Below are 23120 nucleotides of genomic sequence, written 5' to 3'. Positions count from 1 at the left end.
CAACTTCTCTTTCTACAGGTTTCCTCTTTTGCTTGCTTTTAAAGAGACTTTTTCTTCTCTGAAGGAATTCTACCATTCACTTTCTTGAAATAAAACCTAATTTTGGCTTTACGGCTATGCCACAAACATTTCTTAGTAAAAATAAAGTTGCCAAGGTCTGAAAGGTAATCAGAAATACATTTTAAAGGGGAAATTACATTTTCATTTAAGAATAGGAAATTATGCAGTGCCTTGTAAAATCTACGCTAGGTAATAGGAAACAGAGGTATCTCACACACACAAAACATGCGTGCGTGCACAACAGAGTAGTAAGTCACAGAGACAAAGCAAGGAGAGTGATATATTGGTATTATATCCAGAAAACATAAAGGCTAAAGAAAATAATTCCACTCTCAATCTCACTGAATTTTGTAGCTTAATTCACCCTGGACCCTTTGAGGCAAAATACATTTATAGACGATGTTCCCTAAGGTTTTTTATCCTCTTCGAATGAGCTAATGATAGATGCAATTAAGTGGAAATTGTTTTTGAATCTCAATGAACTTCAATAATCTAACTAGCTGGTAAGGGAATCATAAGCTTAAAAAAAAAAAAAAGCTGCCTTGCATGTAAGCAGAGGAAACTCAGCAAGAAATTCAAACTAAATCTGCCAGATTTTACCGATGCCAATCCCACCCAACAGTGGCCCACCATCCCACCATAAGAAAATTTCATAAAAATGAAACCCCCCTCTTCATCTCCTCACCCTAGGGTCGATTTTCTTGAAGTTAGGATCCTCTTCATCTACCTCAAAATAGAGCTCAAAGGACGTGACAGAAAGAGTGCCCTTTACCACAACAGAGGGGGCCACAATCTGAGCTGGCGTGCTCAAGCTTACAGGACCTGCCAAAAGAAAAAGACAAGCCACACAAGTTGGAGTGACAGTTCTCAAAAATCAAATAGATTGGATCAGAGACTATGTAATTTTTTAATTCACACCTCTAGTACCAACTTGTTTACCAACTCCTTCTACACTTACATATCTGATCCATCCCGAACCTTCTGCTGAAAAGTCAGGATTCTCATATTAGATTTATAACATATGGTTAAAGATCACAGTAAACTAGGATGCAATTATTTTACAGGGAGTCTGCAAAGCTTTGGTGTTCGCCTCTCGGTAAGAAAGGTGGCTCTGCCTAAATAAGTCCAACCACATTCCATTTAAAAAACAAGCCTCAGGCTATCAAACAACATGGAACAACATCCAGGAGCAGGAAACCTCCACAGGCTCCCAAGGCCAAAGGTTAGCTTAGAGTTTGGCTGAGGCATGACTACAAAAAGATCACTGGCTTATTGGTGACGTGGGAAATGTTAGGCCATATTCTCTGATACAAAGATCTTGTGCCAGGTTGACACAAAACCTCTTCCATAGTAACTTCACCTCATGAAAGACTGGTAAAAATACTTCTTTTCTAAGCCTTCTTTTCTACTGTTAAATATTGTTCAATGCTTACAAATCTAATATTAGTGTAGTTCAGGGACTCTGGGAGTAAACAGCTGGAGGGTGGGTTTCCAAGTGAATGAATTTTTATTGGAATAATCAAATCTCCACAGGGCTTATCAAAGAGACAAATCAGACTGCTACGGAAAACAATAGATTCACTAAAGATAGAACGGCATAAAGTATATTAGATATAAATCTAAAACAAGGACTGAGAGTAATAATTTTATAACATATATTAATGTAGAGATACAGTAAGAATTTGAAACCCCATGCCAATTCCTCACTATACAAACCCTACAGGGGAAGAAAACAGCAAAAGAGAAGATTGGCACTTAGAGTTCTGAATTAATATAGTGCCTATAAACAAGGTACACCTATTCAGGTAATCAATGGGTGAATACGTGTCTCAAAATTCAGATGAATTGACATTTCCATCAATTGTTAGAAGGGGGATGGTCCTTAATCTCACATCAATCTTAATGTGTGCCAGTAGGACAATAGAAGGGATGGTCTGTGGAGATCAGAGCAGGTTCTGCCCTCTATTCCCAACGTACGAATACATTGTGTTTGCAGATGGGCAGCAGATAGCTACAGAACAGTCATGATTTCCCAAAGCTCATCCCTATAAATGGATGAAATAAGCAGCTATGTGTTCTTTTGCTGTCTCCCTTTGCCCTCTGTACATTAGCATGTAATCCTGAGAAGAAATAACATTTTTTCAATCACTCTCAGACATTCAATTACAGGGTAAGCAGACAGTGGCAGAAGCTGGGGCAGCCTAGGCCCTACAGAAGACCCCTGACAATTTCCACTTCATTTCTAACCCACACCACTTTATTAGTGTGGATTACTTCTTAATCCTATTGCCATTGTCAAGATTATATAATTAAACTCCCCTTTCACCTCTATTACTGTATGAATGTATTACCAGTAGCAAGAAGAGGCAAAATAGAGGAGGAAATGGATAAATGGACATGAAGGAAAAGACTAGAGAACAGCAGTATCCACCTTACCCTCCACTACCACCAGAAATCCTTTAACAATATGCTCCAGTTAATTTTATTTTACTTTACAGAGACATTTCCAGTCATCAGAGAAGATACCATCTTCTGTTTTTATATGGTATCACAGGTTGCAAATGTATAGCCAAATAAAAGATTTCTAACACTTTTTCTCTCAAATTAAAATTATTAAAATGAAATATTATATAATTTTTCACCAATAGAAATTACTGTAGAATCTTTCAGACTTTTCTCCTTGAGGGACAGAGCAATTGGCATTGGGGAAAAAAAAAAAAAACACAAAAAACCACTGAATGAATGACTAAAATTTCAGGCTAAATAAGAGAATTTTTCCCATAAGAGAAGTAAAACTGAAAATCTGCAGAGGGCAAATCAAAATTCCAACATCACATAAAATACGCAAATTCTGTGAAGAGCCACAGCACTCTTGGAATTGATTTTTTGAGAGAGCTAAACGCGCATGCGGCACGTTCACCAAGGCTTATATACCAAGGCAAACAGTACATCTGCCTCTGAGCCTTATTTACAAAACAACTGGCAGAATTTTCACTTCTAGCCCGTTTTATATGACTTGGTAACCCCGTGTGGGATGTGTAAGCAATTATGTTTTGCTGTTGCTGCTTTTTAAATTTTTCCTTTTTCAGTGAAAAGTAATCATAAAACAAAAACAATAAAATGAGGAGGGTAAGGCAACAATACAAAAAAAAAAAATCCGTTGCCGTCGAGTGGAGTCGATTCTGACTCATACCATCGAAAAGTAATGGGGACACAGTGTTGAAGGTGAGGGGGGAAATGTCTGGTAGGACAAAAAACAATCTTTAATTAATGCAATTGTGGGTGTAAGTCTGGTAGTCCTAGCGGTCACCGCTGAAAAAGTAAGTAATTAGATGCTTATTGGCCCAGAGCTGGCTGAAGTATCTGCACAAGCGTGCATTTACCGGTAAGATTCTCTAAATCTTTCTCATCCACGGATGACAGACCGTCGTCGTCCCCTTCCAGGAGGATCTCGTTTTCTGAGTTCTGATTTCCTAAAGCCTGACTCTTGATGGACTGTTTTCCTTTAGCAAGGATATCTTCATCCGCAGCTGAAATGAAAAGGAAACAAAGCTGTCCATCAGCTCTGGTAAGAGCGCTCCGGCAGAGGGCAGGGGCTGAAGGAAGGGTAGTGGTAAAGGTGATCAATCATTTATGCACAGAAACTCGTCCACGGAGGGAAAGTGACTGGGATGGCGTACAGGCTCGCTCTGACAAACTCGATTCCCCAAGCCTAGTCTAATGTTACCCTGAACAAGCACCCTAATCCCATTAAATCTGACCCCTCACCGCTCACCGAACCATTTATTTACTTATAGTTACGGCAAGAAGAGGTTCAAAACCAGCACTTTTTGGGAAATCAGTAAAAGAAATCAAAACCTAGTTTTTGAAACAATGCTCATCTAACACTGAAAAATAAGGAGGACTACTGATTCATTTCTGCAAATCGTATTATACTGAGGAACATTTTCAAAGGGCTGGGGAGTGGCTAGGGAGGAGAATCCAGAGGTAAGATGGGTCAAAGCTGAAGAGGTTCACAGCCAATGAGGATTTAAGCCCAGATACCGAAGCCGTGTCTGACACTAATAAAGCCACAGCGACTCAGAAGCTGCGTTCCCTTCCCCTTTATTCCATCCTCCCTCCTTCCTTCACATCGCCCTCCCCAACATTCACCATCCCACCCCCACCCGCCTTGGCCCTTATACAAATATCCGTGAGTAAGGCAGTGTGGAAGCTGGAGGCTCAAACACTACCTCCTCCAAGTGTTTAAACTAAAGGGCTAAGGCACCCCGGGGGTAAACATAACAGAAAGCCCAGGATGAGAGGCGTCTGGGCAAAGGGCCTCGGTCGGCCTGAGCCAGAGCAGCCTGGGGAGAGCAGCAGCACCAGGCTCTCAGGCTCTGTGCCCAGGCGGGGGTTGCGACACAGAGGAGAGAAAGAACACCAGGTCTGGGGCTCCACAGATGCTCTGCGGAGCACCTACGGCCACTAATGTGACCAGAGAGGGGAGCAGAGGGGCAGATGAAAGAAGAAAACAATGAAACTCTAAATTCTGACTTCCAGGACGCACATCCCTTCAGGGTGACGGGATTTGAGCTGCTTTCTCCTTAAGAAGAGCGTAAATGCTGATATGAATTTCTGGATTGTGATTTTTTTAAAGCTTGGGGGTGTGTGTGTGTGTCCTTTCCAAACGTTATTTTTTAAAAGGGAAAGTTTAGAATCTTCTTTACACCACTGACATTCCTGGTTTCCAGCTAGGAAAATCCCAGAGGTAAAGCACCTGACCCACCCAGGCAGCAGCTATTGATATGGAAATTGGACAGCTAGGTTTTTTGCTCCACTGCAGTTTCGGCCTAGGCATAACGCCCAGACCCCGAAAGGCGAAAGCAGTCGGTCTGCAGTAACGTTACTAGTACTTATCTATACAATTTATTCTAAATAGTTAAACTGAATGCGCTCTCTGGTTGACTTGGCAAAATCAAAGATTGTTGGCATTTAACAGGTATGGTGTGGATAATGTTAAATGTAAAAATTTATTTTTATCCTATTTAGTGTGAATTTACCATGTAAACCACTTATGGCACTACTTAAGGAACATAGGCACTTTCTATTAAACAAGACAGGTGTTCTATATTTAGCTTAGAATAACCTCTATAAATAAGTAAAATCTTATTCCTGCATACAACATAGTGCTGCACACATTTAAAAGGCTCAGTAAATATTTTAAGAAGATTAAAGTATCTAATGAAAATCTTATTTTTCAAAAAAGCTATAAAATATATAATTAACCACTAATTTTTAGGAAAATAGCAGTATAACTTTTTATGTCATTATTTATATTTCAAGTATTTATATTTTCTTACTCTGAAATCAGAAGCACTGACCTTAGCCCAAACAATACACTTTCCAATTTACTATCAACTTTAACCCATTGCTGTCCAGTTGATTCCAACTCACAGTGACCCTACAGGACAGAGCAGAACTGCCCCAATAGGGTTTCCAAAGCTGTAAATCTTTACAGAAGCCAACTGCCACATCTTTCTCCCATGGGGCAGCTGGTAGGTTCGAACCGCCAACCATTCAGTTAGTAGCCCAGCACTTTATCACTGCACCAACAGTGCTCACTGCACCACCAGGGCTCCTCCTATCAACTTTACTACACATAAACGCTTGCTGAGAAATACAAAAGAAAGTACCATCTTCTAAATTTTTCTATAAAGTAAATTATAATAAACGATCAATTGCCAGTTAGATTTTAGAGTGAAATCAGTATGTTACATGGTTTTCATTTTCTGGATTTAAATTCCTTCTTCAAAGAAGAAATAATAATAACAATAGTAATAAGGGCTCACCTTATATAGATAGCACTTACCATGTGCCAAGAAGTGTTCAAAGTATGTACATAGTTTAACTCATTTAATTTTCATCAACCTTGTATTAATTCCTAATTTTCAGAAGAGTAAACAGGCTCATAGAAGTTACATAACTTGCCCAACGTAATACAACTAGTAAGAAATGGACCCAGTATAAATCCAGGCATAATGGTGCTAGAATTTTGGCTCTTCACAACTCTGCTGAGAACAGATACTATGCAGTGAACATACTAGCTCTCTGATGTAAGTGAAGGGAAAAAAATGAAAATAAACATTACATATGTGTGTGTATACGTATATGTATGTATATATAATTTACTAGTTTGCTGATTATGTTTTCCATAGCGCATTTTAAAAAGTTAAATCAGAATAATAATAAACATGTAAAGAATAAAAAAAATTTCCAAACCTAAAATTGATAAGTATATGCCAAACGCATTAGAAACAACTAACTTCGACACCTTGCACTTCACTTTCTCTGATTATTGCCACACGTGCTGAAGTACCACAAGCTTATTTAGGAAAAGAAAAAAAAAAGGCCTTTAATCTGCAAACATTTACCAAAAAAGAGAATACCCAGTGGCAACACACAATGATTTAAAACACCTCAGTAAATATTCATTCATTTACATGACCACCTAAGTATAATTTTTATTTAAGTGATGCCTTCCAAATAGAATTTTTTAAATTTTAAATATATTCTCATTATGCTGACTCATGTTAAACTACAATAACTTTTGAATTAAATAAAGTTTTATGAAAAAAAAATTTTTTAAGTACTTTAGGTGTCCTGTGCATACAAACACCCACTTTAATTTATTTATTTACTTATTTTTACAAGCTAAGATTCTGGAATTGTTCAACCTCAACAGAAAAACCTCTTGTCATGGAAAATATGCAGCTTACTGATATTTAGAATGGTTTTCCTGTAATTAACTCCCCCTTGAGGATTGTAAGTTAGCAGCAGTAAAATTACCAACAGTACTCTAATACACACCACATGCGCTGGGGTTCAATTCTCAGTGGTCTAATAGCTTTCTGCTAAAGAACTTTTTTTTTTTTTTCCCTCAAAATTAGAACAAAACTGTCCCAAGCATAAAATAAAAGATAACTATCATGTTTATACATGCTGGGAAAAGTATATTTTTAACTTCCGTTTGCCTTATACTCACTCAATCAACTACTATAAACAAGTATCAACTATTTTGATACCTTCTTTTTTTTTTTTGTGAGTATATTCTACAATAGTCTAAAAGTTTAATTGGATGAAGTCAGAACATACTTTGGTTCAATTTTAAAGCCTGATTCAGAAATTTTCTGGCTAATAAAATTGCTACTAAAAATGGTAACTGTTTAAATTTTTTATATTATTGTTAAACAGATTGCCTTCATCTAACATCATTGCCCCCCAGTTTAATATTTATCCTAACTTAATAATTAAACTTCAATTGTTATGATAATCATAGAAACTCATCAGAAATGCTTTCCTTGAAACATGACTTTTAATTGACTGAGGCCAGGAGCAATGAGAGGGCCCAGAAGGAGGCTGCCCCCCCCCCCCCCCCCCCCCCCGCCGAACGTGCGCCTGAAGTTCTCTGGCCCTGACGTAGAGCTAGCTCTGCGCATGAGCTGGTTTATCTAACCAACGCAGGCTGGTAAGAACAATTAAAACAGAAACAGAAAACCTGTTCCACCTATGATATACAAATCCCCTTTCTAATAGTCCATGTTACATCAAAAAAAAAATTGTATACATTAAAAATTAGAATGTTTTTAAGGTTACTATTAGAATAACAAAGTGACCTCAAATGTTCATGAAATAAATACAGGTATTCATTTAGTGTGATGTGAAGCACACACCATAACTGTATTCTACCCAGGACATATAAAGACCATCTTATAATCAATTCTTGCGCTGATCTAATTAATTCCCTTTTTTTTTTTTACGGTTATGCTATCTCCACAAAGTTCCAAGTTAAGAAAACATGCTCGAGAAAGGTTAGTGAAACTACCCAGGATGATTAGGGGAACAAGTGCTTCTCCTATTGATCATGGGTTTCCCAAAAGTTTTAGATAGAGAACCTGGTATATATTGATGACTAAAACATTAGCATTTGGAATTACTGAGGTTATGGGCACATGGCATCATTTAGTATCTTTACATGGTCTGTCATCCTTAGAAAACCAGAAGAGTTACTCATATTAGTCCACAGGCTTACAAGATACTTTTAAATAATGTTAAATCCTCTTCATGTATTTCCATTTGGCATATACATTCTATAGAAAATAAAAATGTCTTGAATGCAATAGAATGCTACTGCTAAACTGTTTTAGTACTGGAATTAAAACCAATCTTTCCACCATTTAAAACATATTTTCTGCAGCTTTAATGTGAATATAAAATTCCCATTATATTTAACAATGAATTTTAGAAGACAGCATAGCACAGTGGTAGGAGAATATGACTAGTAGTCAGTCAGCCTGGGCTTTAGTCCTACATCTACGATGAATTATGCACAGCTTCTGGTCCTCAGTCTCCTTATCTGTAAAGAATAAAGTTGGACTAGACTCTAGCCTGAGGTTCCTTCCAGATCTAAAATGCTCTGACAATAAATAACTGACAAACTGGGCTCTATGCATTAGGAGAATGTTACGAATCGTCACAACTAAATTCTAATAACTTTTGAAACTATAAAATGGAAAGAAATGCTCTCAGGAATTAAATAACCACCTTTGCTTGCTGCTGCTAATTTCCATAAAGAATACTTAAGCATAAGAGGGAAGTATTAATTTTAATTTTAAAATATGACTCGGTTTCTGCAAAGTTAAAGAAATCTCCCATTACAACATGACTTTTATAAATAACCACTTTGGAGGGTCTCTTTTTGAAAAATTACCTAAAGCTCTTTTCCCCAAGCAAGTTAATGTGAACTTCGGAAGGGCAATTAAATTGTCAGAATTAAAAAATTTGTTTTTAACTAGAAGGTAGCCAGAAGTAGAGTCATGGGGCTGGTATTGATCGCCTGAACAGAGAACATCACTCTTCAGGTATTTACTCTGCCACCTTTACACCAGAGGCTTTCCTTCAAATCAATCTATAAAAAAGATGGCTCTTGCTACTAAAATACATAACTAATCTCCAACTGCACTTCTATTTAGATGTCTTCCTTTGATAATGATAATATAGTTTATGATGTTCCGAAAGTTTGCATTTTTAAAATGCCCTGTCTCCTTAGATAAGTTATAAATAAAAGTGAGACGAAGTGGTAAAACAATATAAAACTGGCACACTCTCCTGAGTAATATCTATTTTAAATATTTGAATTCAACAATGAAATATAGTATCTACCTACGTTAAATTCTGCAATTTCGACTACTTTTTGATCATATTATTTTGTTGTACATACATGATTCTAAGTTTATTCTGATTAGCTTTCTTAATGTTCAAAAAAGTATTTAAAGAGGAAATTTAAAAATTATCAGAGAATTAGAATTGAATATTTCAACTACAAAATACTTCATTTAAGAAAACATTTAAAAACTAAGCTTTTTGCTTATAGAATATATTACCATAAATCATGCTGACATCAAACAGTACCACAGTACAATCTATGTGTTGAGTTCTGAAATTATCTAATATTTCCTTACTTTTTTCAAATAAAATATTTACAAATATTTTTCAAATAAAATATATTTGTGTGTATACAAATATATATAAATTAAAGCATGTCTTTTTTCAAAAAATGTTACATTAAAGATGACATATTTCCTTAATAGTAAGACTTCGAAGCATCTCCTACATATTTGGTTAGTTTTTTAAAAAATATATTTCAGATATAAGTTGTTTTTAATTTTTATAATTTGTTTAAATATTACTCATTGTAAGATTAGTGCAAAAATTATCAAATATGAAATCACATAGAAATGTTTGTTTCTCTCACTCTCTCGATTTAAAAATGCATAATAAACATAGATAACTAATATATTAACTCCTCAGCTACTGTTGGGACTAATTAGGCTGAAATCTGCTTCTATATAGGATTTTAAAAGTCTTAAAATACAGTAAGTAATGCTAATAAATATCTTTTTTATCCAACACCAATCCAGACTCTTAACATTAAAAAACTGACACAATATTTTAAAAGGTAACATTCAACAATAATAAAATTATAATCTGTTCATTATGAAGACTCCCACAATTCCCCAAAATGATTAAATTTGCTGGTTTTGATAAGGATGTATTTTGAGAAGTTATATTAAATTTACACCACAAATTTTAAATTCAGTTACTAACGTTATCTCCCACATAAAGGATTAACAGTTTGCCTATGTGTGATTTTAGAACACCAGTCCTCCCTTTTCAGATATAAAAGGAAAAATGTTTATAAAAATATATTTTTATAGACCTCAGAAAAAAACAAAGTTGCTGTTAAATGATAATTTAGAAAATAAAGTTTAATTATTAAATTTCAAATTTTAAGTACACATGGTAACATCCATTTGGCTTAAAAGGATAAAAATGCAAGACTGACTTTTTAAGGTTAAGGATCATTAACCAAAAAGAAAACAAGTGAAGAAAAAAATACATAACTCTGAAATCTATACTACAGCGGCATCACGCAGAATGAATTCGAAGCCTAAAAGCAAAAGTGGCCTAATTAATTCTACATCTTATTTCTCCTTCTCCACCTCCTGTAGCTGAAGATGTAGGGCCCTGGGACTATTATTGCTTTCAGATCACTTTGTTATTGACTATTCTCTGTATGGTCATTTATTTTAAAGGACTGATGTCACATTTGGTGTTATATCTGATGACATATTGTGGACATTTTCTCCCAGAAATGGCTCTTTAAGGCTGAGTGCAAGAGGTTAAGCTGCCTGACTGAGGCCAAACCTAAGATTACAGATTTTAATCTAAATTCTTAATATCCTCATTAAATGTGTTTAACATTTATTTTGTATACTGTATATTATAATTTAACTGTAAACTCCTGCATATTTAAACTAATATCCAGAAAAAAGGGAAATGAAAACTATTTCCTACCTTATTAAAAAATAACCAATTTATACTCTATAAAATCCAAATAATTTTCAAATTGGGAGGGCCTTTCCCCCCCTTAATCAGTATATATATCTTAATTGGCTTTCAAAAATCATAAAATAATAAATGAAAGTCCACGATCAAAGAAAGTACACTAGCAAATCCAAAGGACTAATCAGTGGACCTATTCAGTTTTTCCCGTTTGCTTATCAGACTTCTACGAAAAGCGCATCATAGTGGTATGCATTATATCAAAAAAGGAAAAACGTTTTGTTGAGGTCTGATAATAAGATGATGCAGAACAGGAACATATGAAAATAATGTCCATTCTCTTTTTCTGAGAGTCATCTATCACAACCATCTACAAATCAAGGCTGAGGAAGTGTCTAGGCACGTGGACATTTATTACCATCTCTCCCACTTCATAATCTCATGCTAAAATACCATGGTGGGGGAAAACCAGACACACATGACAGAACCTAGAAACCTATTTGGTTTGTAAATGCTGTCTTTCTGATATTCACGGATAAGGTAGTCTTCCTAGGATAATCTTCTCAAAGCTGAATTTGTCACTTAAAAGGAGAAATATTTTTTCCTCCTACTCTGAAACAAAGGGTCTGTGGTAAGTTTGGCACGTGTGACATAAAAAATAAATAAATACACTTTACACCATAAGATTACGGACCCTACACTAACTATACAAAATTTCACTCCTCTTTCTGGGATGAATAACCATGAAATACAGTGTTGGGCATTTTACAGTGCCTTGTAATAAGTTCTGCTCTTCATGACCACGCACTGTACCTGCTGCTATTGGCAAGGAGTGGTTTATACACTGACCGTGCTCCACGGCTGTTTTTAGTGTCGCTTCAGGATGTGTCGATCCTAGAGGGTTACGCACAAATCGTCGCCGGCGCCGCAAGTCATCTTCCCAGTAGTCAAGGCGCCAGAACTCACGAGGACGACTACAATGAAACAGAGAAGCCACATATGTTAGCAATTATCAAACAGCGTGGTAGCACTGATTTTCTGCATAAAGCTCTCCTTGTTTGCACTGCCTTTTTTTCCCCTCCCCTTCCTCTTAATTCTCCCTCCACTTCACACTCCCCGTTTTTGCAATCTTTAACTTAGGTATGTCCTTGAAAATAACAATATCACCTTCTAGTCTAAGGAACTCCTTTCCCTTTTTCTTGGAAGGTGAAATGAGCACTAAATACATCATTTTGAAATGAATTGCTGACAGTGTGATCAGTTTCCCCACACTCTAGTGGCATGTGCTCTGATTTCAGCCTCATTTCAGCCTCAGCAGGGCACCTTTCTCTGTGGCTGCATTTATAAACCAGAATAGGGAAAAGGCTATTATAAATATGGTATAGCATTACCTATATTAATCAAAGTCTGTCCCCCTTCATTTTTCTTCCTAATTTGTGCCTTTTTGCACAAGGTCAGTAAATCATACCATGAATTCTTGGTCCAGAAAGTGTTAACTTTAATGAATATCTCAGTTACATGGTTATGTATGTGATAATAAAATATTACTCTGTTTAGATGTGCAGGAATTTAATTAAAATAATCTCTTAAAATATTCATTACATTTAGCCCCTGAGGCTTAGAACAACACAAGAAAATGCATTTCTTTTCCATTTACTGTTTTTAAATAAACCATTCCTGTAGAGTGAAATAGCAATCTATTTTCAAGCAAATCAGATTGGATTTCTGTTTTATGTAGTCTGTTTTTATATTTAATTAAAAACTACATGCTATATGATGTGCAATAATTGCTATGCTATATCGAAAGCATACTTTTGGAAATGTATTTTTAAAAAAAGGGTTCACTCAATTTAAATTCTACTATATTTTCCCCAATTACATAGATCTTTCATGTGGCAATATATAAATGTCAACTTTTTCTCCTGTTGGCTAATCATCATCTAGCATGCTAGAAAATATTTTACAGGGAAAATACTAGTATGAAGATTTTTTTCAATTACAGTAAGGAAAAAATCTCTATAGAATATTTTTTATTCACTAAAAAATACACATGAAAACCCGTAAGTTTCAATAATGAAATAAAAATTTTATTCATAATCAAAACTTCTACAGGAACGACTAATACAAAATAAAATCTTGTATTTCATGAGCTAATAAAATTGTGTACCTGTCAGCTCTGACAAATTAATATTTTTGACCAAGTGACAGTTCCAAAATATACAAATAAAAGTTACTCTTATTTTGATGTTTTAAAGATATCTTTAAAGACTCAAAATCAATTTGTAAATAAGTACTTTTGCTAATTAAAAAACGTCTCGGGTTAATAAAAGCATAGGCAACAAATAACATATTATTCAAAGAAAATTTTTTAAAAAGCCATAGAAACCCAATGCTCTTTTCTGAGAGTGTTGGAGAGAAAATAAGAACATCAAAGATTTCCTTTGTTGATGTTGATCACACACGAGGAGGAGGAGATATAATATAATCAAAATGGAAGAATAGTGTAAGAGCTGTAGTTCTCAAAAAGAAAAATTAAAAGGCTCTTTTATGCTATTTTTCATTATTTTATTGTCTAGATTTTAAATAAACACCAATACTAAGGTACCATATAAAAATAAATTAAAAATACCCACAGTATACACATACAGGCCAAAGACAACAGTCATTTGAGCTCATGAAAATTCTCTTTAGGTGATTGTTCCAGAGAGGAAAAGGCGGTACACAGATGGCTATGTGTATGGCTTTGATAGTCGTGGAGCTTGGATAGGCACTTTATCATTCTGCCTACCTACATTTATCTGTTAAAATTATTATCAAATATCAGCCAGGATGCAGTCGTGAATCACAGGCTGCTCCTCGTCTTCAGGGGAATGATACAATGAAGGTCTATTCATCAGTGCAGCAATCGGCACAAGTAATTAGTTCCCTAGACTGAGATCTCCTACAAAGCCTATTTCAGTCAGCACCACAAACATATGACGATGTAAAGCTAATGAAAGCTGCTAAAATTTGTTAACCTTTTCTGCCATCAATCCTTCTAATAGTCTATGCTTTAGTATTATGCAAAGGTGGTAAATTATTAATTTGTCATTCATCCATCCTTCTGCATTTTGAGTCAAATTAAATGATGTCATTCTTCTTGATAACAATTAAAATTATAAGAGATGTTAAACTGCTATGATAAAATTATTACTAAATTAGGTAAGAACAGATTCCAGTATAAGCACAACAGTGAAGTCAAACTCAATGGCTATTAAAGCACGTGCCCAATTATTTTCTCATGCAATAAGAAAACCAGAGGAGTTACAAAATCAGTCACAAATTATCAAGTAACAAAAAAACAGTATTTCTAAGAGTAATGACTAAAATTTGGAGGATGTAAAACTTAACACTTATTTTCATACTCTTTGACACTAACAACAACAACAACAAAATTGGTCAAAATGGTGACATATGGCTGACAGAGAAACACCAATTCACCAGGAAATGATCATTTGTTCACATAGTGAAGAACATTTTAAGACAAATTTTCACTTACCCCAACTATGCATTTCTGTCTTCTACTATAAACATTCTACCAAAAATAAAAAAATACTTAGGACACAACCCAAATAAAGAACTGTATATCTCAGCATGACTATTTTTACAATATCCTTAAGCTGTATCACGTAGAGACTATCTTCTCAACACAAGTCTATCTCCTATTATAATGATTTAATATAGTCAGAAGGAAAAGCAAAACTCACTTATTTCAGATCTCAGATCTAGAATAGATTATAAAAATCTATTTATAGACAGGCCAACAATTTCAATACAATTTTTTGAGAGTCTATCTAAATCACTGCTCCAGGTGTATAAATCACTCCTCTAGGTGATATAGGATACAAAGCCCTCAAGGAGCTTACTAATAATCAAAGAGTTATTGCTCTCATTTGAAAAAATAGCATTTATCATCCCATTTCTGGTCTTGAGTGTAATGCACATTCTTTGGGGAAAAAGTCACATTTAGATGAGGGTAATTACCAGCAGGTTTTAAAATAATTTACATAGTAACAGATCAGGACCTAAAAATCTAATGTTTCACCCCCCTAACCCCACTCCCCTCCAATAACATGTATTTCCAATAAAGCACTACTACCAAAAAAATGAGACACACTTTGTTATTTTAAAACAGTACTGTAAAGGGGCACGTGTTAAGCTTTGATCATCAACTTACTGCAAGTTTTGATCATCCACTTAAAGATTTTACTCTTGTTTAGGAGTCATTGCTCCCTTCTTCCCAAAAATACAGGGTTGCTGTGAGTCAGGATCCACTCGACAGCAACGGGGTTCCCACAAAGCCCCTTCTAGGGGCAGGAGAATAAGAAATTGTCAAATTTCACATACTTGATCCAACTCTTCCCATAAGGCTATTAATTAACTAAAAAGGTTATTTGTTCGTTTTTTTAGTTATCATTGCTGTATGGTCAGAAAGGTTGAAAAGACTTCAAGTATTCAGAAACAAATTGTTGACCAAACACAAGTATGGATAAGTTGGGAAATCATTCATTCTTTTTTTTTTTGGAAAACACTTATTCTGAGACTTTAGAAACACATATCCCTCATCACTATATACCTATACCTCTATATATATCTATATCTACCCAAAAACTTATATTAAAACTTTCACGAACTACATCCCTATTGCTTTCCACTAATTAATGAAAACTAAGATCCAAAAACGAATCAAACTAAGGCTGTGAGCCTAGATTCTATAAGATCTGGAAATGTTTACTATTTACTGCAAAAGACAGTAAGCCTTCTCTACAAAGGTGCTGTACGTAGGTCCCCTCTTAGGGCACTGTCTTCAAGTACCAAGATCTTTGACTTAATAGGGATACAGAGGTCTTTGAAAAGTTGTAGATGGCAATTAATGTTCTGACTTTACCTCCTTTTTTTTTTTTAATTCTATTACCTAATTTCAAAGCCTGAGACTAAAATTACTACAGAGGCCTAACTTTTTCTAAGTATAAGCATAAGTCATCTGATTATACTCAACCCCAAAACTCACTGCTGTTGAGTTGATTCCAACCCGTAACGATCCTATAGGACAGAGAACTGCCCAGTAGAGTTTTCAGGGAGCCGCTGGTGGGTTCGAACTGCTGGCCTTTTGGTTAGCAGTCTAATTCTTAACCACTGCACCACCAGGGCTCCCATCTGATTATATTTCTAGTTTTTTTTTGTTGTTGTTTTTAACTGATTTTTTAAAACATTTAACTGTGTTTTGGGTGAAGGTTTACACAGTAAATTATTTTCCCATTCAACAATTCATACACAAATTCTTCTGTGACACTTGTTGCTATCCTGGCAAATTGGCAGCACTCCCCATTTCCACCCCACCTTCTCCATTTCCATCCTTCCAGATTCCCTGCCCCTCCTTGCTTTCTCATCTTTGCTTTTTGGCAAATGTTGCCTGTTTGATCTCCCATAGTTGATTGCTCTCAGGAACACATTCCTCACAGGTGTTATTGTTTATTTTATAGGCCAATCTATTATTTGGTTAAAAGGACCTCAGGGAGGGGCTTCAGTTCCAGGTTAGAAGAGAACCTGGAACCTCAGAGGTTCCTCCATTCTCTATCAGACCAGTAAGTCTTTTTTTTTTAATGAATTTGGGTTTTGTTCTACATTTTTCACCCATTCTAACCCAAAACCCAGAAACCCAGTGCCCTCAAGTCGATTCCGACTCCTAGTGACCTTATAGTACCAGGACCTTCTATTGTGCCCCTGATCAGGACAGTAGGTAGTAGTAGCTGGGCACCACCTAGTTCTTTTGAAACCAGGCTAGAGGAGGCTGTGGTTCATGTGAACCATTAGTACTGTTGGACTAACTGCTCCCTTGAGTGTTTGGCTTGCTTCACTCTCCTTTGCTCCAGACGGGAAAAGACCAATAGATTTCTTTCAGATGGCCACTGGCAAGCTTTAAAGACCCCAGACACTACTTACCAAACTAAGATGTGGAACCTTATCTTTATGAACTCTGCTATGCTAATTGACTTAGATATACCCCAAGACTAAGGCCCTTAGCCTTCAAGTCTAGTAACTCAGTCCCACAAGGTGTTTGGATATATCTAAGAAGTTTCCATAATTGCCCTCTTTGTGTTCTATTATATAGATGAATACATATATATCTACTTTTTAATAAAACTTCATTTTTATGTGTTTGTATAAACAAACCTTTAACATGACTACAATCTATAATAAAGAATATAAAACAATACCATTTTAACATACAGAACATATATTTTCTGTTCTACAAGAACAGAATAGATTTTTGAAACCTCACAAATATAATTCAAGCATCAATAGACAGGTTATTTATTCTCCTTCCTAGGCCCATTGTGGTTAGTGATTTCATTAGTGAAAAACCAATGAATAAGAATGTACCTAATGAAAATTATTTGGAGGTGGTAGAAGTATTAAAACAGAGAACCAGTAAATAAAATATAATCCACATTTTTCCTTTAATAGTTGAATGGCTCAACTATCTGATTATTATTTTTCACATGTAAATTACAAGAGCTTTTAAAAGTTTAGTTTCCTCAAAGAAAATGTGGCAAGCCAATTAGCCTATTAACATAGTATGAATGGATGAATATTCAGATAGAATCCTCAAATATTTTCTAATAATAATTATTGACTGTTTACCTTGTGTCATCTGCCGAGAGTACATATTAAGATATTTTCCCTGATCTCATGAAGACAGGTATGAAATTTAAAAGAATTCAAAAGAGTATGTGTGAAAGAGCAAGACTATTGTTGGGTGCCATCAAGTCCATTCCAACTCATAGTGATCCCACGTGACAGAGCAGAAGTGCCCCCAAAGGCTTTTCTTGGCCCTAGTTTTTACCAGAGCAGATTGTCAGGACTTTCTCCCTCAGAGCTTCTCAGTGGGCTCAAATTGCCATCCTTTCAGTTAGCAGCCAAGCACTTAACTGTTGCACCACCAAGCCTCCACCAGGCTCTATCACACAGCTATTAAACTGCACATCTCCAGGGATACCTTTCACATCAAAATGGGTATGAACGGTGCTCCCTGAACTTGCGCAGCACTCATTCTGCACTGCTCGATGCCACAGCCCTAGTGCTATGGGAACACCCTATCTTTTTCCCTCCCTACACAATGCTTAGGCCCCTTTCTTTCTATCCCAAAGTTAAATCTAAACTTGTGGGTAGAGAATAGGATAAGGTCCTTCAGAAGACTACCAAAAGCAGTCACATAGTCAGTTTTTCCCTGCTGTATAAAGGAAAAGGTGGTCAGACCAGGAAGAAGTAAGGTTGTCAAAAAGCAGGCAAAATTCAAAGAGCAGAATAAAAAGATCAAGTAAAAAAGAGAAACATTAATATTTCACTGAAGTCATTAGGTTCAAATTGCTTTACAAAGGTAGATTGCTTTCTGGATACTGTGCTGTTAAAGTAGAACAGTTTCCAGAACAATACTTATTGCTGAAATCAGTGGTAGCTATGTAATTATCCCAATTATTCTACAATCTAAATGTGTTGACACCTGGTATCAAATTAGTAAGACATGCATGATCATTATCAAGGCTGGTTTTAATGTCATTCTAATGCAGGTAGGTTCTACATTGATAAAAGAATGTGAGTATACTAAGAAAAACTGTCACGAGGCAATCATATTAGAAAAATTTCCCATTTTCCATCTTAACCACTTTCCTGTGACAATACCTGATAAATCTTGATGACCTTAACAGAAGTCAGTAATAAATTCTTCTGGCTAGAGAAAAGTTTTAAATCCTAGAAAATATTTGCACTTCATATTTTGTTTTTAAATTTTTATGTTATGTGTTTTTCTAACTCCTATATCTAGCTAGCTTCTGTTTCCATAGTTTTAGATTAGAAATTTATGCTAGACATTAGCTACGACTTAAATGAATGGTAAATCCTAAAAGGTAGTAAACGTTTTCAGTGCACTGTCAGCTAGAAGATAAAAATGCTTAAGTTCTAGAAAGGTTTCACTTTCTACATAAATCCTGGTGAAATAACACTCAGATACTATAGGGTATCATACAATATAAGAGAATGCTTTATCTCACAAACTGAAATCTATCGTGCCTTCACACAGATAGATGGAAAGAATATTAACTAAAACCTCTGTTTACCAAGTTTCAACTCTAAATCAAGTGCGGAGATCTATGCTTCACACTGTCTTAATGAAAAGGGGGGAAAAAAGTTCAATTGTCTGGATTGCAGCAGAGAAAACATTTTTTAAAGTAGAATTCTTTATCAAACGCTTAAAAATATATATATTTAATATAGTAAATAAATACAAATTATATTAAATAAATATTTAATATAAGTTACATAAAATTATATTATAGTAAGTAAATATTATATTAAACACATTTAATATAAAATTATATTTTATGTAATTATGATTTTCTGTACTATTCAATGCATTTCTCTGTTTGCTGTTTAGGGTCATCTGGACACCCAGCTTTAGTTAATTTAGTTAATTATTATTTAAGACATTTTACAGAAAAATATAATTTTGCAAACAAGTTAACGATTTAAGAAATGAGCCCAAGCTTTTCCTGGCCGCTGTTAGTCTCTGTTCACTTAGCGTTTTTACCAGGGAGTAAGCAAAATTATGAGAAAATAAAAATCTAGTGTTAATTGAAATACCCGTTAAAACTAACAAAAGACAACTAGAAAAAAAACAAAACATTAAAATAAATGATGTTATTGGATACTAAAGGCGTTAAAACTCACCTCAGTAGCTGTACTATTTAGACAAATCTAACAAATTTTCCCCCAAAAAATCTAATTAAAAAACACTAAACATTTGTTGAGTGTCAACTATGTACCAGAGCTTGGTACAGAAAAATAAATTATACGGGCCTTAAAAAAAAAAAAAAAATTTTTTTAACCCTAAAAACTTTTTATCGTACAGTGGGATAAGGGACTTCCTAAATATTAAAAATAATATACCTTTAGAACAGCTAATTAGGCTACTACATGCCAGACGCTGTGATTTTTTATATACATTATCACCAAGCCGCACAACAACTCCGCCATGATTAAATATTGCCATTCCCATTTTAAGGATGAGGGAACTGAGGCTTAACCACGGTAGTGAATAACAAAAGGCTAATTACTTCAAAGCCTTTTAGGTTTTCACTACATAGCACAACTTGTTGGGTACTATTAGATAGAGAGGATAGCTAGATAGACAGACAGACATATATATATAAAGATACAGGTACAGATATATGAAGCCCTGGTGGTGCAGTGGTTAAGAGCTAGGGCTGCTAACCAAAAGGTCAGCAGTTCAAATTCACCAGCCACTCTTTGGAAACCCTATGGGGCAGACCTACTCTGTCCTATAGGGTTGCTAAGAGTCAGAATCGACTCAATGGTGACAGGTTTGTTTTTATATATAGATATAGGTATTATACTATTATAAATAGATATGACCAAAGTACTAATTAACACTGCCTGGAAGGTTTGAAGATTTCATTAATGTTTCGATGAGGATCTATCCTGTAAGTTCCACGAGGACAAGGGTTTATGCCTATCTAAATTTGCTGATCAAACACCATAACATGAACAAAGCAGGAATTAAAAAAAAAAAAAAAAATCAGTTAAAAAATGAACAAATGACTTTTAAACACAAACTGATATGCAGGAACTTGCTGGACAAAAGGAACAGGCGTTACAAGCAAAAGAAACAGCATGGGCAGAAGAATGGAGCCGTCAAAGAGAATCTTCCATCTGAAGACATTCAGGTAAGAAAGTACACGGCAAGGCAGCTTCTGTGTGGCAAAAACTAGGGTAGAAACAGGTTTAAAACCAGGTTACTCACCAACCTGGAATCAGACCAAAAGAAGGCAGGTTAAGGAAACTGAGCAGGCTGGTGCGAATGTCTGGGATGGGTAAGGATGATACATCAAAATGATTTTTATGGACCTCATTAGATTAAAAAAAACCATTGCCGTCGAGTCAATTCTGACTCATAGCGACCATACAGGACAGAGTAGAACTGCCCCACAAGGTTTCCAAGGAATGCCTCGTGGATTCAAACTGCCGCCTTTTGGTTAGCAGCCATAGCACGTAACCACTATGTTACCGGGGTTTATTAAATAATATAGGCTTTATTAAAAACTGATTAATTAAGAAACCAAATTTACCGTGCTACCCAAACAACTTATATTGATAATAATTAATAATAAATTACACTTGACATTCAAAATACTCTTCTAAGATATTTATATTCTACTTCAGTGCTGGTCAATTCAAAATAAGGGTATTTAGCATTACCAACTCCTTAATCAATATATATAATCCCTTTATTGAATGCCCGTTGTAAGTTTTCAATTTATACTGAACCATGTGTAAAATGAAAGAATGGAAGCTTTTACTATACTAAAAGACTTTCTTCAGTCTTCAGGTGATAGGTTTACTGGCCACAAGACGATGACAGGGATCAGGAGCTTTTATAAATTACTACAGGGCGAGACAACGTACACGCAGAGAGCGATCTGAAGCCTCAGGAAGACAGGGCCTCACTCTTCTTCTGAGAAATAAATTCTGTTAAATGACTCGAAGGGGGATGAGAACTAGAATATACTGGTTGTTTTTAATGTACCAGATGCTCTACTAAGTATTTTATATGTGATCTCACTTAATCCTCAAAAATAACACCATAAAATAGAAATTATAGTTCCCACATAACAGACGAAGAATTGAGGAAGAGAAGGCAAGTTATTCTGCTACTAAAACGCAGGGCTAGACCCACCATGTAGGGCTTTCCATTACCCAAATCTTTCCATGCTACTCTGGCTAAGATGTTCATATTGGGCTCATTAACACATTCTTTATGACAGCTTACTGTATTGTTATAAGTTTAATAAAGTGAAAGACTTGAATAAGATAGGAAGATCCCACAATTTTATACATTACATGAAAAACTATTAGTGCACATTCCAGTAAAGAGCAATTATGAAATTCATAGTTTTTCCCAGTATTAGCATTTCCCAAAATTGAAATGGAGCCCTGGTGATTCAATGGTTAAGCGTTCAGCTGCTAACCAAAAGGTCGGCAGTCCAAATCCACTAACTGCTCCCTGGAAACCCTATGGGGCAGTTCTACTCTGTGCTATAGGGTCTCTATGAGTCGAGGCTATTAGATGAGGGGGAGGGAGTTATAAGACTGTTGCTTTATTTTTTTGAACATTTTATTGTGCTTTAGGTGAATGTTTACACGGCAAGTTAGTTTTCCATTCCATAATTCATACACAAATTGTTCTGTGACATTGGTTGCTATCCCTTCAAAGTATCAGAACTCTCCCAATTTCCACCCTGGGTCCCCAGTTTCCATTCATCCAGTTTCCCTGTCCTTCCTTACCTTCTCATCATTGCTTTTAGGCAAATGCTGCCCTTTTGGTCTTTTTAGTGGATTTTGCTAAGGAACACATTCTGCACTGGTGTTACTGTTTATTTTATAGGCCAGTCTATTATTTGACTGAAAGGTAACTTCCGGAGTAACTGCAGCTCCATGTTAGAAGGTTGTCTTAGGGCAAAAATCTCAGGGGTTTCTCCAGTCTCTATCCGCCTGGTCTCTTTTATGAATCTGAGTTTTGTTCTACATTTTTCACCCATTCTAACTGGAACCCTCTACTGTGACCCTGGTCAGAGCAGTCTGTAGTGGTAGTCGGGCACCATCTAGTTCTTCTGGTCTCATGTCAGAGGAGGCTGTGGTTTATGACTCATTAGTTCTTTGGACTAACTGCTTTTTTGAGTCTTCAGTTTTCCTTATTCTCCCTTGCTCCAGATGGGAAGAGACCAGTAATCATATAGATGGCCACTTGTAAACTTTTATGACCCCAGACACTACTTACCAAACTAGGATGTAGAACATTATCTTTATGAACTATGTTATGCCAGTTGACCTAGACGTCCCCCGAGATTAGGGTACTTAGGCTTCAAGTAGCTCGGTCCTGCAAGCTATTTGATTACATCTAAGAAGTTTCAACAACTGTGCCCCCTTGTGCTCTATTATATATATGAATATACATGCAGCCCTTACAGGTATGTATGTAGAAATATCCACAACCATACCTATATATGCACGCAGGTATACTTCCATATGTCCTCCCACACACATTCAGCATGCATATCTAC

At 35.7% G+C, this 23120-nt stretch overlaps 1 protein-coding gene across 1 annotated transcript in view; it reads right to left on the bottom strand.

Annotated features, from left to right (window-relative positions):
* The window catches only part of LRBA (LPS responsive beige-like anchor protein), a 769624-nt gene that overhangs the window by 333435 nt on the left and 413069 nt on the right, over positions 1-23120 (bottom strand). Inside the window, exons 39-41 of the mRNA XM_049905216.1 lie at positions 11794-11918; positions 3444-3590; positions 746-882 (exon numbers count right to left, since the gene is read on the bottom strand). Coding sequence (XP_049761173.1) covers positions 746-882; positions 3444-3590; positions 11794-11918 — 409 coding nt within the window. The remainder of the gene's footprint in view (positions 1-745; positions 883-3443; positions 3591-11793; positions 11919-23120) is intronic.

Source organism: Elephas maximus, chromosome 13 (genome assembly GCF_024166365.1).
Source record: "Elephas maximus indicus isolate mEleMax1 chromosome 13, mEleMax1 primary haplotype, whole genome shotgun sequence".
In the NCBI taxonomy this organism is placed as follows: Eukaryota; Metazoa; Chordata; class Mammalia; order Proboscidea; family Elephantidae; genus Elephas; species Elephas maximus.
Note: the sequence above shows the minus strand (reverse complement) of the source record. Positions and strands in the feature narration are given on the sequence as shown.